Source organism: Channa argus, chromosome 19 (genome assembly GCF_033026475.1).
Source record: "Channa argus isolate prfri chromosome 19, Channa argus male v1.0, whole genome shotgun sequence".
In the NCBI taxonomy this organism is placed as follows: Eukaryota; Metazoa; Chordata; class Actinopteri; order Anabantiformes; family Channidae; genus Channa; species Channa argus.
Genome location: NC_090215.1, coordinates 15,889,566 through 15,907,625, shown reverse-complemented (window position 1 = coordinate 15,907,625; position 18,060 = coordinate 15,889,566). Strand labels below are relative to the sequence as shown.

Below are 18,060 nucleotides of genomic sequence, written 5' to 3'. Positions count from 1 at the left end.
CATCACTTAAAAGAAAGCTTTGGTTCCGATTAGATCATCCTGTTGCTCACACTATGGAGTGTGCGATCATGGTCAACCTGCTCCTCCAAATGGCATCATCTGAACTTGTAATGATAAAAAAAAGTTCTCTGGGTGATGTCATCTGGAGGAGTTTTTCAGCAAGAAGCTGAGAAATATTTTAAAGCCACAGAAAACAAGTGGCAACTGGTGAAGCCGGCCTTTAAAAGTAAAACAAAAGTTGTTAAATATTATTATTTTGTATTCTGTATTTTTAAATGTAAAACAAGGTTTTTAAGAAAGTTTTTTTATACTAATTTCTTTCTATAGAAGGAAGCTACAAGGTCAAAGATTTGATTCCGCTGGAATGAGTTTCTTCCCACAAATGGTTACATTTGGTGCAAAAGTGAAGCGCTGTCAATCTTTCTGTGTCAGCCCTACAGTAGATAGACTTGCTGTCTGTCCACCAACTGTCAGCCTCTGGCAGCTATACAGTCGGGACCAGATTGGTTTAGCCGGGCAAACCCAGCACACCCATCTCTTTTGCTAAGCTAACGGAGTGAAGCTGAAGCGCTCATTAAGATTAGCAAACATCTGGAAAGGTTACAGCTTAAGTTCATCATCAATCTTTTGTGGGATACAGACAACAGTTTTCTTTATTTTCTGGACACTTCACATCACTTTATTTTCAAACCTGTCCCAGTCGTTATTAACCATCCACTCGTTTTTTCGTCACCCATGAGAACATTTTGGTGATTTCTATTAATGCGGCGTTTTTCAAGAGAAGCCATCTCTACATGCATATTTTTTACCTTGTTAGACGTCTGAGAGCAATCCGATTATCACTGAAAGAAACAAAGGTGTTGCTCTTCAAGGCAAAAATCTACATTTCAATTGCGACTGCTGCAGTTTGAAAGTGCATTTCAATCCATTCGTATAGTTGTCATGAAATGGCTTTTTGTAGCTGTAATGGCACATTGTTCTCCTCTCTTTCTGTCTCATATGCTCAGATTTCATATAAGATTTTGCCATCAAACCAAAGCTGTTATTAGCCAACAGGTGGTCAAGACCAGGGAGAGACACCGCAGTGTGTCATGTAATGAATTGTGTTAATGACACCATCTGTTGGCATTGCTGCTTTTAATACTGTAAAATCATTTCAAACTGCACAACCAAAGCGCAGCAATCATTACAGAGTAGAAGTTAAACCTCCTGCTAGTCATGTATATATGCAGTCCATTGTTCATTTGAAGTCATTAAAGTTGATATGCAAATTAAATACAGCTTCACAGGCTTTTTCTCATAAGTGTGACCAATGTGTGCTTTGCCTTGTTTTTTTGTTTTTTTGCAGACAACACAGCATCCATACTGACGAAGCGAGGCGGTTTCAAGAGGCGAGAGCAGCCTGTGTATCGGTTGCCGGTGTTGATTGTGGACAGTGGAAGTCCTGCCCTCAGCAGCACAAACACACTCTCAGTGCGTGTGTGTGACTGTGATTCTGACGGGGAGGCTTTGTCTTGTGGAGCCGTGGCCTACACGGCGACCGGCCTGAGCACCGGCGCCCTTTTGGCTATTTTGGGCTGCATCATCACACTTCTGGGTAAGATCTGTATGACCTCCGTGTCACACGTCCATGTAGCAGCTACCGATGTCTGTTTTGCTGTAGCTGGACATTGGTTAACAACAAGACTGAACTATGCTATTATTGTAGAGGTGATTTTTGAAGCCTTGGCCAATATACTTACCTATTTAATTGTAATTACTCACCATTCATACTGGGTTAACTATGAAATAGTGTACATGCAGTGGTGTAAAATATTTCTTTATGAAATGTGGTGTAGTAGACGTATAAAATAGTATGTATGTAATGATAAAGTCACTAATAAGAACCTAATTCACCATTAATGCCAATGCAGTTACAACACATAAGTAGATGGCAGCAGCAGCACACGAGAGGAAATTAGCACCAAGCGAAAGCAGATCTGCAGAAAAGACATCAACTCTGGATGTAGAGAGTAGCAGGGGCAGCAAAATGTTTAGCCCGGTGAAGTAAAGCAGCCATCCCTGGCACAAACAGAGCGGGAAAACTAGACGTTTGATTTGTTTTAGTAAGAAAGCCAGTTGGCCGTAAGCGGTGACCAATCAGTGAACGCAGGGAAGGAAAAGTAATTCTGATTCCACAAAGCGCCAGTTTGCGTGTGAACTATCCACTATACCACCAGCATGGGCATCGACAGCTTTAACAGACCAACTTGCTGCAAGAGGTGTGTTGGACTTACTGTATGTTGTAGAAACTATTCAGTACACGCAGTACAGTACATTTTATCTGCATTACAAAACTCTGTCTACCTCAGGATTTGCAGCCCACGGAGACGTTTCTTTGCTGCTCGGCAATATTCAGGCAGTCGAGTGTGTGCGAGAGGAGCGTTGCTAAACCAGACCTGCATCTCCAGGTCTTGTACGGGTCAAACCACCAGGCAGGGGGGGGGGGATTGGTGGGTGGGGGGGGATCTCTTCCCCTCGTAATTCCCCGTTGGTAAATACACGTGACCCGGGTCAGCCGGCTCCGAGTAGAAGCAGGAATGTTTACAAGCGTTAACAAGTGATATCCTGCCAACGTGATCAATCATCCGACAGTATACTGGCTTTTTGGGGAATTTGGGAGTATTTTGGCGAGTTGTTAGCCTCCCCCCCTTTAGATGCTCACATCCTTTCTTCGGTTCGACGCAGAACTAATACGTCTAGTATGCGACTGCCCGAGGCCGTTACCTTGGCTTCCTATAAAAATATTTAATTGATGGCATTACTGTAAACAGGTTGACAACGGCAGCAGCTTTGTGAAAACCTTCTCTTGCCGATGACGATTGCGCATCACTTACGCGAGGAGCCAGGAGCCGACACACCCCAGTAAAAAGTAAAGTGCAATAATGCGCATTGAGAAAGCAGTGCCCGAAGGCGGCCTGAGTCAGCGACCAGATTTCAGATTTCAGATTATTTTCCTTTCTAGGGAAAAGCTGATGACGGCTTCCCTCTGATATGTGTTACATTCATTAACTCTAACATTTCATAGAGGTCGTAGTGACAAGTGATATATAGAAAACGGTATTTCAAGGACATCCACCCCACCCCCCACCCACCCCCCCTCGCTTCTGTGTCACACCATATGTTAAGATGTTAGTAAAGACACTTGTAAATGTGCATTCATTTGCATACCCTTAAAGATGATGCAGCAGTGAGCCATCACCTCTAGGCTGTGATATTGCTCATAAAAATCCACAGACAAAGCATTACCCCATCAGGGCAGAGTCATAGTTTAACGCTTAGGTGATCTTCATTGAAAGCCGAGGAGGATCTATATTGCATATACAATAACTGAAATGAGTTCTTTGATGGGGTCAAACTTTGCTTTTTATTCCAGTCCCCTTGAAGTTTGCCTTCGTTTTATTGCAACACACAATACTTTCCGTGATGAATGAAAACTTCAAAAGAGCAACAGGGGGAAATACGTGGTCGCGCAACCCTGAACCGGCTGGCTCTCCTCTGCTCAGCGTGGCCTCGGGCCAAAGGCTTAGAACTAATGGCTTCCATTTTAATATACCTCCAAGTCGCTTTGTCTCTGTGTTTGTGTGAGCGTGTGTGTCCTTAGTTATTCCCATCAGTCTGCGTTGCTCCATTGTCTCAGCCTCTTTTCTTCTTTTCTGCCTTCCCTCTTTGTGCATATTCATTCTCTCTTCTCAGCGCGCATCCTTCTTCCTCCTCGCTTGCTCTAATAACAGCCGAAGCACGACCACTTTGCGCAGCGCTTCCTCCACGGTCTTCTATCAAGACCTCGTTCAATCTGCAGGCAGCGGCATTTTTCGGGCTATGATTGCACGTGACTGCGTTGTTTCGGATGAGACGGGAGCTGCTTCTCGCTGCCGTCCTCCTCAGGTGCTGTCAGCCTTAAATCGGCTTCTCTTTCCTTTCCGCCTCACATCAGGTGAGAGGAGCACACACTCCCACCGGCAACACTGATTGCAGTTATCTGTTGATAAGACCGAGTCTAATAACTACCGTGCTTGTTGTTCATGCAGGGCTCTTCAGGCTGCCACTCCTCTACTCGCCTCAGTGTTCATCAGTTGTGTCTGAGAACTTCAGCACAGCAGTTGATGCTAAATGTGCCATTTCCACCGAACTGCCTTTATCCACACAGCTGTGTGCACATTAGCTTTGGCTCTACATACTCATAATCTAAGTGGTCATTAATCATAGCTTGATATTTTTAGATTTAATTACTGCGCTTGTCCTCCTACTCCTTGCAGTAATGTTCTTAAAAATACCTGGGAACAAATATGTTTTTCTGTTTTGTTTTTTTGATAAATGACATTTAAAAGCATTTTTAATGATACAGTGACTTTTGGATGATGCATCCAAACTACTGAGACAGTCATTATCTTGTTAAGATCCTGCGTCTTTTCTTCCTCATGGTACAGGTCAGGTATTGCTCAATCCTCCAGTGGGCCAATTAGGACATTACGTAACAATCCAAATCTCCAGACAGTTATTTCTGTCTGAGTATTTCTTATCAGACTCATTCTATAAATCGCAATGTCCATTCATCTGTCTCTTATTTTACTGTCGGTCTGCTGTGCTACGTTTTTGTCTGTGGCTATATTTATATGTCTGCATTCAAAGAACAGATGGTTTCTTTTTTTTTTTTTTTTTTTTATTTCAGATCTGATCTTTAAGTGCATTTTAGCCTGTGATTGACCTCACTGGATTTGGATGTTTAAGCTTTGTAAAATGTTGCTATCGCTAGAACGCTGGCTGACATTTTTCTTCACAGAGCAAGTCAATTAAAGGCAAATTTGTCCTTATAATTACTGCAAAAAGCTCCACAAGAAAAAACAAAAGAGCTCTCGTTGGAAGCTGGAAGAAATGTGAATAAAACCAAGACACTTCTACTAATAGCGACTCAGTTAAAAGACGGACGGATAACAACGAAGACACCGTAAGGGTCATGCTTGAGTCATGCTGGAAATAAACAGCAGCGCTTCTACAGAACGGAATGTGGCCAGTAACATGGAGGTTTTCTGTTTGCTGATTGTTTCTCTGCCCTTTGTCAGCTCGTGTAATGCAGTTGTTGCGACAAACAACAGCAGAGATTGAAATCTGTCATGTTGACGGGGAGGCACGAGGCACTTTCATTTGTCAAAATGCCTTTTTTTTTTCCCAAGCCTGTTGCTCTGACTCTCATATGATTAGCAGCTGTTTTTACATGATTGCACATTGAATATTTCTGAGTTTAATTTATGATCCAATTAAAGGTCGACCATTATTCAACCAACATGTATTTTGATTCTTTTAAAAACACCTCGACCTTCCGTACCTTTAAAACAATCTTCCAGCTCTGAACCTCCCCCCAGATGATATAATCTGGAGGAGTTTTTTAAACATCAGGAGTTCAGATGATGCCACCTGGAGGACTTCTGGAAGAGCATACTCTTGACTACAGACTGCAAGGAACGAGATGACATCATCTGCAGGCGTTTTCAGTTTTCAGAAAGACGTGTTATGCTCCACATATATATGTATAGTCGCCAAGGAAGCAAGTTACAAATCACTGAAGTCCCCCTTTAAGTAGTTTCAACAAACGCTGTGGGATGTTTTAGGATCTGTAGACCTTTACAAAATGTAAATTCAGAGGCTTAAATGATAACTTTGTTCATATTCTAAATTAATTGGGTTGCCTCTAAACTGACACCAAAACCAACTGTGATTTCCCTTTGCTCACATGTAGTAACCTGAATGAGCTTATTCATCAAATCAGCCAGACACCCCAGACATTTCAGATGAGCTAAAATAAAATCTAGCTGCTGCTGGATTAATACCTCTTTTGTGTATGAAATGGCAGACATAGGAAGTGAGTGGGTGACAAAATGAGTGGTAAGATCCGTTCGCCAGAATCACACAGCACATGGAAAAATACTAATGAGAATGCTGGCGAGAAAAGGGCAATACTGAAAACTCACCTTGTTCACTATCGATTGTGTGGCGCAGATGCTTTAAACAATTCAATTACAGCAAAAGCCGTTGTAACACGAAATTGATCTGTTTTACTCCCGTTTTTCATTTAGTGTGCGTGATCACTAAGTGTGTTATGAGGAGTGGGTTTCCTCTATCATGCCTATGTGTTTGCCCAAGCGTCCGGGCTGGAAGCGATCACCTTACAGGACCGTCGGCGGCTGACGCACGGCGCCATCCACCTGCTGATTCTTGCAGGATGCGATTGCACGCTGGCACCTCTCCAGTCCCCTGATGCATCGAGGCTGCTTTCTAGCCATTAAACCCCGAAGAGCTTTGCTGGAAAGCACTGAGAATATTCCATTTCAACGTGCCACTTTGTAATTCACTTTGGGGGGAGGCTTACTGAATTGAAAAGAATTTAGAATGACTTGAGCTCCTGAAATCAGAGGAAACAATCTTCCACAGAAATGTTTGGCGTTCAGTCTCAAAGCACTAAAAAAAAAGTGTCATGGATATTAGTAGTGCTATTAGACTAGAGGGACCATTCCAAGTGTTTCACAGAAACACTGTTGAGTAGAGATGCTAGTGCTGCTGTTTGTAGGGTCCCAGCAGTCACCATATAGCAAACAGAGAGCTCCCCATTCATCTCCTGCAGACTTTCCTGTCTTCCATCTCTTCCATTTGCTCTCTTATTAGAGGGTGTGAAGTGGTGTTTGAATTTGGTTCCTGGGCCTCTCTCTCTGCTGCCTGCAGTAGCTCGACACCGAGAAGGAAAAGAAATATGGGCCCGTGGAACGATCTTTCACTGGCACCAGCCTGACATTGATGGATAGAGGATCATTAGACATTTGCCAGTTTGCTTGGGCGTAAGAGTTATTTTCAGCAATAACGTATGAGAGAGGGAGCAGGGCTGGAGGACGGCTTCTGGCAAGATCTCAGAGGGGCCAGATTCCAGCTTGGTGGAGTTTTGTAGTCTTGAAGCAACACATTGTGGAAACCACGGAGGGGCAAACATATTACATTGCTCTGTTTGTTTACCTCACAAGATGGCGCCCCCATCCCTCAACATCTCTCTATTGTAGTGCAGAAAAGCAAACCAAAAAAATCTTTAAATTACATTGTGTTGTATTTGTCAACCACGTACCCACTACTTTTATGTAGCTTGGCTGTTTCCAGTGTTGGATGTTTTAACTAACTCTCACTTCAGTTACTCACACACCGCGTTTTTGCTGTCTTGCCTGCTCATCCTTCGTTTGTAATTTTGATAGACACTCACCTGACTTACTCTACAGGTTTTTCCTTTACCCTCTGGCAACTTCAGAAGTGCCTTCTGGGGTACAAGTGCCCCTGGCTGTGAATACTGTAACACTAATAATGTATTCTAAAAGCCGCATATCCCTGCATCTTTCCAGCTGACTGGCACACGCAGTGCGGTGGTACCGTGCAGTACTTTGTCAGCCAGTACTCACTAAGACATGTCTCTATGTTTCTCTGCAGTGATGGTTCTGCTAATCGTAACAATGCGTCGGCGGAGGAAGGAGCCTCTGATTCTCGAGGAGGAGCGAGACATCAGAGAGAACATTGTCCGTTACGACGACGAGGGAGGGGGAGAGGAGGACACGGAGGCCTTCGACATGGTTACCCTCCGTAACCTTAATGTCATCAGAGACCCCAGCGTGCGGCGAGATGTCACACCAGATACACCGACCTTCTTTCACTACCCATCAAGTACCCGCCCACCCTATAAATCCCTGCCGGACAACGTGGTGTTTCGAGAGTTCATCTGGGATCGACTTAAGGATGCTGACGTGGACCCGTCAGCTCCCCCGTATGACTCTCTGCAGACGTATGCCTTTGAAGGCAGCGGCTCTGTAGCGGAATCACTGAGCTCGCTGGAGTCACTAAGTACAGACTCAGAGCAGAACTATGACTATCTCAGCAACTGGGGACCGCGCTTCAAAAAGCTGGCCGAACTGTACGGCAACAGCGACGGCACCAGTGTTTTCTCATAGCCTCTAAATGTCTCTCTTATCATTTCTCAGACTTTAAAATAAACAAGAGTAAAATATCGTAAGAGAAAATGATTTTGTCTGCCTTAGTGCACTCGGAGGAAAAGATTCAAAGACAACACAAGAGAGACTGAGAGAAAAACGCCTTGACTTCAAAGGTTTTTTTTTGTTTGTTTACCTCCTTGTATGGATTTTTTAAAGCGTGCCACGGTGAGTTTTGACACAGACTTCAAAAAGTGGCTTGAGTGGGGGAGGAAACCTTGTGTGCTAAAGACATTAAAGGGTTCGGATTTTGGGCTCAAGTCCAGCCATTGACTGCAGAATGCATACGCGTTGGAGCATTTTTACAGTGAGGCACCTGTCCTTTCATTCCAGCAATGGGCAAACAGCCCCAGCACTGTTGCTTTGATGCATTCCTTTGCTACCTTTGTGCTAAGACACCTAAAGTTTTCTCATGAATTGCTGTGTCCTCGCCAGCTAATCACTAGTCACTTGACTGTTCATGTGAATTTTTTTTTTATTATTAATTTATTTCTTTTCTTCATTGTTTTTGGTTTGGGGACCAGTGTGATGAGGGGGTGTCTTTCACATCTAAATCCAGAGTCTCATTATTCGTGGACTCAGTCGTACCTCTCAACGCTACATGAAAAGTGCAAGCGCACACATACAGTACAGTGTAAACAAGTAGTTGATGTGCTAAGGAAGTGATATAAAGACCAAGATATAAATGCAAATAATAAAAAGAATGACACTTTTGTCAGTTTGATGTCTTCTCTAGGCGAAACAGGGAGACGTATAATTTCTCTTATTCTCCCAACGATACATTTTGCAAATGTTGCAAAGTATTTGTCTTGTTTTATTATTTTGTTTTGTTTTTTTTTTCCTCCCGCCTTTCTATTGCCATGACCAACGTATGATTTCGGAGCTAAAACATGTCAGAATTGAGTTGTTCTGCTTTTGTACGACGTAGGGGGGCCTTGGGAACATCTGCTACATCAGAAAGCTTCGCTGAAGGATCAGTCTTTGTTGTGCTTGATTGCAGGATTCATGCCACCTTTAAACTCCAGGAAAAAAAAAACACACACACACAAAAAAAAAAAAAAAAGGTTTACTTCTGAAGTGACAGTTCTTTACCTGGGTGAAGCTGCAGTTTGTTTGTCAGTAAATGAATTTTGCTTCTGTAGTTTGCAGAGTCCAGCATATATTCTCATTCAGAAATGAAAGGAATCAGTAACGTCCATGGTTGGTTTGTTGATGGGGAAAGGACACACTGTATGATAATCATATTGTGCCAGGTTTTTTCTAGCTTAAACGAGTTATGTTACATTTGAGTGTCGACATGTACAACTGATATGTATTATTATTTATTTTGAAGAGGCAGACTTGTGCAAATGATGTTTTTATCCTTTTGCTGAAAATAAAATTGACATTCAGTTCCTTAAACGACGGAAGGTTTTTCTTTCCATCTGAACACTGGGGAAAGACATAAATACAATCCAAGGGTTATTTCTGACCATAAACTACAGTACAATCAGCATCTAACACTCCAAATGAAATGATTTTAGAAGTTCTCTTTCTCGCAGAATGTGAGGAACCCAAAAGCAGGGCGCTGGAGATGAAGGTGTAGAAAAGAGAATTTTCTTTTTTCATTTCTTTTTGATGAGGCTTTTGTACTTGAAAGGCCTGATGGAGACAAAGCACTGACTCTCCTCAAAGGTGTCTGTGATGACTGCGAGGCTCACCATCGGCCATCTGAGCAGCCTTTTGCATGTTAGCAGTGTGACAGGGTTTTTTTTTTTTTACTGCACACTAGAGGCTTTTTCTGTGCGTTTCTATTGAGATATAACGTTCCTGTAACTAAAGACTGCCATGCTTGCTCCCTCTAGTGAGGTGCCTTTGCCACCAGGTTCTGTATGTTCGAGCGTTATTTTTTTTTCGGTGCGCAGATGTCAGAAAGTGTTGACCAGGGCGTTTCAAGCTTTTCCGTTCAGGTTGTTGCAAACATTTCAGTCCACAGAGTGCAGGAGATTTTACCACATTTTCAGGTAAAAAGTGGAAATTAATCAGCACTTATCATTGTTTCCCAAAAAATAACAAAGAATAACAAATTTTCTGATAATTTTAATAAATAAGATTTCTCCACCACATGCTTTTGAATAAAGAAACTTCATTTATTTATTTTTATTTTTTGACAAAAATATAGGTCTGTAACACAGACAAAAAGCCTTAGCAAAGGCTTTATTTTTTATGTGTTTAGTTTTTTTTTTTTTTTATGACTAATTATCAAAATGACCTTAAGCCGTCAGCTACTGTACACTGACCTGCTAACTTTTAAATTCAGTAAAGTGTTTTATTTAACTAACTATGATAAATGTGTTAATTTGTCTGTGGTATTGTTACAGGAACAAATATTAAAGAATCCAACTATTGTTGCAGCCAATTATGGCAGTAATAAATAAGCTGTGAGAAATAACCTCAAGATTATGAACATACTAAGAGTGTAAAACAATCATCAACAGTAGGAGGCGCAAACATTTGTGCCTCACTGTCATTTTGCCAAAACATTAGCATAATGTGATCCACATCTTGAGGTTTGTTTCGATTCCAGGTCCTTTTCCTGCCCTCAGGTCATAGTTTCATACATGTGGAGCCCTCAGTCTGCCTCACACAGACACACACACACACACACACACACACACACACACACTCCCTCTCTTTCAGCTCCACCCTGCGTCTTTGTTCTGACTCCCATGTCTCTTATTATCACAGCAGTTGCATAAGGCCACTGCGTGCAGTCAATTATTGCTGGAGAGTTAAGTCTCTACACTAGGATCTTTTGTTCATGTGAGAGACGAAACAAAAAAATTGATGGCTGGAAAAAAAAAAAAAAACAACACACGTTAATTTTTCCGAGATCGAGTTTTGGTTTAAAACATGATCACAGGTCATTGAGTCACCATGAAAAGACAACAATGGATGACACAGGGAGCAATTCATTGAGCTTCATTTTGAGCTTGGCCTTAAATACAAAGCCAGTCGGTCAGTGCACGGCTCTAAACACAATTTTCACATCAGTGAGAGACACCTGAGGAGAATACTTTGGTAGGTGCGCAAGGGGCTACTCTCACCGCAAAATGTCCTCCAACTTGCCTGAGATGTTTGACTTTGTTAACACCCACCTGCAGAACTCTGGACAACTTCACAAGTACCGATGGATGTATGCTAATGTCAGGGAACATGGATCAGTGCAAGCAAAATCTTAGCACGCCATTTTGTCATGAGTGAGAAAAGCCGGTATCCTTCATTTAAGTGAAAATGGCATTTGTCATTTCCATGGTGACCAAGTGAAGTATACTTACAGTGGAAACATTTGAGAGATCTCGCTAAAGTTAATCTATTTCAACCATCTATTTTGCAACCATCTCAAATCTCCCACACACTGTTAAGTACCAAGCTCCAGGTTTCTAATGTTAAGTCAGCATGGAATGTCCCGACGTAGGTCTCTGCCTTGTTAAATGTTAAATTTATCCCTTTTAACTTAATAGCAAATGATTGAATAACTGGAAGAATGTTACTATACAACTTACAAGACAGTACACTTACTAGGTTTAGCTGTGCACTGGGTCAGATACCCTGCACAAATAACTTAAAACTGAATAAAATATTATTAACTAAATCAGGGATATGAGTAAAACATAATTAAATGTGGGCTTTTCAACAACAGCGACTGGATATCTGCACAGATGATTGATTTATGCTGCATTACATGGACAGTCAGTGTTTTGCACATCTGAACGCAGTGTTTTCAGTCATTCTGCGGGTCATTCCAGTGAGTTTTAAGTTGAGTGACTGCACCGATCATCCACAGGTGAGGGTCGGCGTCATAAAAAATGCAATGCTGAACAACATGTGTCAGAACAGCTTGCTGTCTATGACACTGTGTGGCTGCAGACTGGTCAGGAGCCCATGCTGAGTCCATGTGTCTGCTATGAGAAAAGAGACGTTGCTTCAACCATGGCCACAAAAACTCCATCGACCACAGTAACCTGCTAGTCGTAGACATCTCACCACTTCCAGATGTTCCATAGCTCTCCTGCAAATCAGAAGCTTTGCCCTGACACCTAAACAATATCTCAAAAAAATGAAAGATGCTGTGCTCTCTTCTGGTTTTGAGTGCACCAGGATGTGTTCAAAGCTCTGTACAGATCGTAGGTCAGTTGTGTTTTGGAAGTGCACAGCGCCTTAATCCGCTCAAAGACAGCAGAGTGAAACTAAATGTGAATCAGCAATGGATCTTCTTTTATTTTGTCTGTACCAACACTTTAAGACAATACTCAGTATTAAATTGTTACATCTCTAATGTCAGTAAGAAACTCCACAAGTTTCCATGTCAAGTACATGTTTAAGAACTAGATTCAGGCACAGAACACCATCACACTGGTTCATTTATCATATTGGAGATACCATGAGCTGTGCCCATGACCTGCACAGCGTAGACTGAAGTAGCCGACCAGCGTCTCTTGCTGCAGCATCTCGACAGCACTCGGTTCATGAATACAACTGACAGTATAATTCACCGTGATGCAAGAGATTGCAAGGAACTTGTTATGCGTCTATGCTCGGTAAATATGCCGTCTCCTTCCAGGTATTGACATAGTTTCCAGAGCTTTGAACCTGGCAAAAACAAAATATCTGAGATTGTCAGGAGTAACCGTTTGTGCTCATTATGATGCACTTTACATAAACCTACAGGAGGACACATGGAGAGTGTTCATACGGATTCACAGGTTAACATAACCTCTTGCATTGCATGTTCAAAACCACAAAGATCACTTGTGAGAGCTGGATGTAGAAAATAGAAGGCTTTGTGTGGGAATCGGTAGAGGAAACTGTGGAACTGGAGGACATTTGCAATCAGCTGAAGTTTCAAAAGACAATGATTTCAATGTCTTCCAAGGTCAGCTGAAAAAAAAGAACCTTTTGAAACCTGAATAAAGTCAAAATGCTCAAAGCATTATTTTTCCAGTTTAAATGGACTGTAATTTTTTTAAGGAAAAGAAAACTTTTTCTTGCGATAAAATCCATAGTTTTTCAATTCAATACACCGCTGCTATGTATGCAAACAATAAAGCTGCATCATCTGATTAAAGAATGTATTAAATGACAATGTGGAAACAATAAAAAGGGGGTTGCTCACGTAATAAATCTACCAAACAATAAAAAAAAAAAAAGTCCAAAAGCAGACACATCCAGACATGACAGAAACAGACATGAAGTTTTCTAAAAATTAAAAAAGACAACATTTAATTCAGCCCACACAACATGTAAAAACAGGGTGGGCTGCGCTTTACCTGTCTGCGCCCAAAGATCCATTTTATCATAATTACCATGAGGTATTTGCTGCACTTCTGACAGTGTGACTCTGGCTTCTTAAAAAAATATTAAAATAAGTCTCTTTCCCGTTTCAGTTAAATGTTTAACCAAACTTTTTTTATGTAGGAGTCACTTTCTGATAAAAAGCTGCAGTCACACTTTAAAACTTACTTCAAAAATATGTTGAAACCCAAATACAGTCCGTCTCTATTTCCCCCTAAGCCAGAACTTTCTGGCTTTTAGGGGCCATTTATGAAAAATGAGGACTAGTAAACTCCATAAAGATTTTTTAGTGATACGGCTCAATGCCGCTGGTAGATCACACATAGAGCTGATGATTTCTCAAGAGACAGACAGTGGCCTGATCAGGTATCTGATGTAAACCCCTGCACTGATAGTGACTCTATACAGATGTTGATTTTGATTGAATGACTGTCAGTCAAAAAAAATCAGCAGAAAGTGTGTTAAATGCCTGAGGGTGCTTATGAGCAATCAGGGACCCCCTGATATCAGGAGCTCAATCTGAACCTTGGTTGATTACTTGCATTGGCCCCGGTGCCCGGCTATGGAGGCCCTGGGCAGCTCCAGACACTTCACTCAATTCTTATCATAACCATGCATCATCAACAAATTGCCTTGACAAAGCGGTGCCCATTTTCAGAGACTCTCAGCAAGATTTGGAACATGCTTTTCTTCAGATTGTCTGCTGGAACGTCGCTAATAGAGTTTGACCTCTTGGCTGCCTGTTAAATCATTCTCTCCAGTAGCCTTTTGCCTCCATGTGCAACATAGGTGTCTGAGATCATTTATCATGCAATTACTGCTTTTTGTCTCCGTGGATACCCGCAATATCAGAACATAGTATTTATTAACAGCATTTATTTCATAAATTAGAATGTGATGTGTTTTTTTTTTCTCAAACTTAAAGAAAAGCATGATTAACAAGATGCGTGGGTATTTAATCATGAGAAGAATCTATTAAAGATATTAGGGCAAAAAAAAAACTGCTTTAGGTACATCTTTCTGCTGAGGTCTTGAAAAATTTACTTCAAGTATAAGTTGCTCTCCTCTCTAGCAGAGAGACTGGGAAATTAGTAGAAATATAAGCTAAACTCTAAGCCAACTGGGGGCTAAGTCCTCGCATATTTATGTGTGTGGGTGAATATTTATTTCTGCGATTACGCAGCACGAGAGGAAACTCCGACGAGAGCCCATCGTTGTTTTTCTTCCTCTTGAGCTCACAGAGAACGAAAATAAAAGCAAATAAATCGCCGGCCGCGTGCGTCCGACGGTGCCTGTTGGTGGCAGAGAAATGTGGCCCCTGCTCCGACATCATCTGGACAACTCCTCGCTGGCGCTTTGAAAAATGAAAAAGGAGGGAAAGGAAGATCAAAGACTATTGCAGCACCATGTTTTATTCTCTGTCTCTCTCTCGGCGGCGCTCAAAGTTCGCCTGCCTTCAGCAAGAGAAATGTCAGACCTGAGGTTTGTGTACTCTATAGTTCCACCCAAATTAGACTGGTCCCAGACCTGGGCAATATAAATAATTCTCTTGAGAGGTGTGTGTGAGCTGGCGTGCAACAGCTTGCTCCGTGGGCGCCTGGGGAACACAGGGAGTGGAGAAGTAGGTCAAACTGGCAAGATTAGGGTAATAGGGTGTAAAAGAAGAGAAATTTAGGATAATAGCTGGAAAATAACTATCATGTGGTGCATCAAAGTCTAAAGGAATTGGACTTTGATGCATTAGAGCTGTAATGTGATCTTCAGCAGCCATTCAGCTCTCACAGGCTCCTCTCCTGCTCGTCTCCGAAAGACCAATGAGGTGAACTCTCATTGTAAACTGACTCCTTTTACACACAAGGGTTTATTGGCTCGTGCAACTTAACAGAATTCTTTCCACAATTCATGGTTCCTAATTTCCTTTATGCTACTTTATGCTATGTTTTTTATTGCTAAATTTGCAATCAGAAAGCGACGGAAACAATATTTAGTACGTTCCTGTTTACTGATTGTAGAAAGCCTTTTCTGACTTCTGAGCTTTGAAGACTCGGCCTAGAAGAAAATACAACCTTGTTACATCATCAAATTCCTTTGCCTTGGAAAGTTGAAAGAAAATGCTTAAGTGGAATGTTCATACAAAATCCAATAAGAGCGAGTGGACAATGTCTGCAAAACCAAACCACCTCCAGGTTTGATTCATTATGGGCCATTTTCTTTGGGTTCTCCTAATTCCCATTTTAACATTTCACAGTGGAACCAGGAGGAACATGCTTGGAGCACCAGTACAATGATGAATTAAAGTAATTAGAAAATGATGCACCAAAGCCCTCACCAGTGATGATTGGCAAAAACCCGTCAGGGCAACATCAGCATTAATGAGCTATAATCAACACAGGCCTAATTAGCAGTACTTTGTACTTTAACGTAGGTTTATCATCATTAGCCAAGCCTGGCTTGATATAGCGCTGAATGTGTGGGTGGCATAAGTGTTTGTTTATCATGTAGACATGGAAAATAGTTACATGCTACAACAGCCTCAGTGGAGGGGAGTGTTTCTGTAGGCCTACATCTGCCATCAGGAGGGGCTTCGGGGCTAATTAGATCTCAAAAGACTCTGGAAACTCTGGAAGGAAACATGCATATTTAAACAAACAGCAAAGATCTACCTTCGGTCTTTTGGGGGTTTAGGGCGAGAATTATACATTCAAATCGGGTTAACTAATAAATCAACTATCAATGGGACTATTACAACCTATCAACGAAGTTTTAACAGCACTTCCGTGCATTTTAGTGGCACAGTGTGTTTAAATCTCAGTGTGATTTGCTTGAGCTGACATTTGCAATAGCGTGGGAGCGAGACACAAAAGTTTGAATCCAATGTGGAACATTTTTTTTTGGCATGTCTCTAGTTGCTGCTCTTAGGACGTCTGCCTGACACAATTAATGAAAATATTCATCGATCATGTCTTCTGCCATCAACTAATTTACATATTTTTACATGAAGCGACAGAGCCCACAGCGACTCCTCTGTTTAATAATTTACCGCCTGTTTTGTCTTTCTATTGTCGTTTCAATATTGCGAACGTGCCCGGTTGGTTTTTCTAATAAAACCGAATGGCGCAATGAGAGGATGGAATTATCCTGGTTGTCTTTAATTGAGTTGGACCAGGTCCCCTGCTCAGTGCCGGTCTAATCTTGCTTCAGTACTGTAGTCTCTCTCCCAGGGAGACACGGGAGGCCGATAAACTTTGAAGCTTGCGCTGAGAACCTGCTTGCTGCACTCTCTGCATTATTCATGATGCAGGGACTAGAGCATCTTCAAATGGCCTGTCATTTCCTTTTACCCTCCATCACAATGGCCATATGCTGAATACACTAGAGGAAAAGAGGGGGGGGGGGGGGGGGCAATCTGGAGCTAAGCCTAGCCAAACAGGAACACGTACATACAAACAGATACATTCTCAGGTAAACCCACACAAACAGATTAAGTACACGTGGAAAAGCTTGGGAATTCTAAAATCTGTTGTGGCATATTTCATTCTTGGGCCATCAAGACTAACCTCCTCCCACCGCTCCCATCCCGTGCAGCGACTGCTGCTAAAGTAAACACAACGACGACATCCCAAGGTTCTTGCCAAACTCGCGTGTGCATCAGCGTCAAAAAAAAAAAAGAAAACAAAAACCAACAACTTATGAAAGGACAAGCAAAGGCAACAATCAAAAACTTTGCAGCAATATTTTCAGAAATCCATCGAAGTTTTGTGACACTTTTGGGTAGGTACCAACATAATTGTTCTCATAGGAAATGAAAGATGTAAATCGCTCACATTGCGGTGCAGTTCTGCTTTGTTTTGTTTTTCCCTCAGCTACACAAAGTGTGGAGGCGTAAATCATTGTTTGAGTGTAAGTTGCATGGTCTTCAGTTCCTCAGTTCTTCTCTCACATCTATGACATTTTGTCAGCAACCCCTGAGTCCACTGTTCTGCATGCTGTTTGTGTTTACGGATTTTGTTTGCGTGACAAAACCACACAAGGCGCGTCCCTCCGAGGTATTTGGGACTGCCGTCATTTGGCCTCCCTGATGTCTGCCATTCAGCATTAACATATCATTAGCTCTTTCTGGGACCACTCACTCAGAAAATTAGAGGTCTCCGTAGACCCCCGGCTCCGTCAATATGGCAAAACCAGTTGACACCTTCTCTTTGTGGTTCTCGAGAGACCCGCACAATGAAGATAGGCGTGGGAGTCATTTTGATATTTCAGATGGTTCTTGATTATATTCCTTTGTAAAACTTTGTATCTGTGGTTATAGCTGATGGAATAAAACTATAACAAAGAATCTAATTGACAAATTTATTTTTTTCCCATGACCTTCATCTTGAAGTAGAGAGACGCTGCTGACAGATTGTGGGACGTGATAAAATTTGCATATATGGTTCCTCGGGGCTTACATGGATTCTCCTAAAATAACATCAGCCTTAAAATGATTCGTTAAATGCTTCTATAAAAACCTTGTCCTTGTTGAATGGTGGAGATAAACTGTGCTGTCTTCACACCTAATGACAAAGCATCTGGTAGATTGTTCCTGCACTGTGATGGAATTGCTGTAGCTCCAGCATTTAGTCTTTGTAAATACCTTGTTTTGACACTTATAATGGTCGGAAGTCTCACTTGT

General features: G+C 41.8%; 1 protein-coding gene across 1 annotated transcript in view; it reads left to right on the top strand.

Moving 5' to 3' along the window:
* Positions 1-9,867, top strand: part of LOC137104934 (cadherin-7-like) — a 91,734-nt gene extending 81,867 nt beyond the window's left edge. The window contains exons 11-12 of the mRNA XM_067486825.1: positions 1,349-1,597; positions 7,501-9,867. Of these exons, the coding sequence (XP_067342926.1) occupies positions 1,349-1,597; positions 7,501-8,015 (764 nt within the window). The 3' untranslated portion in view covers positions 8,016-9,867. The remainder of the gene's footprint in view (positions 1-1,348; positions 1,598-7,500) is intronic.
* Positions 9,868-18,060: the final 8,193 nt, after the last annotated feature.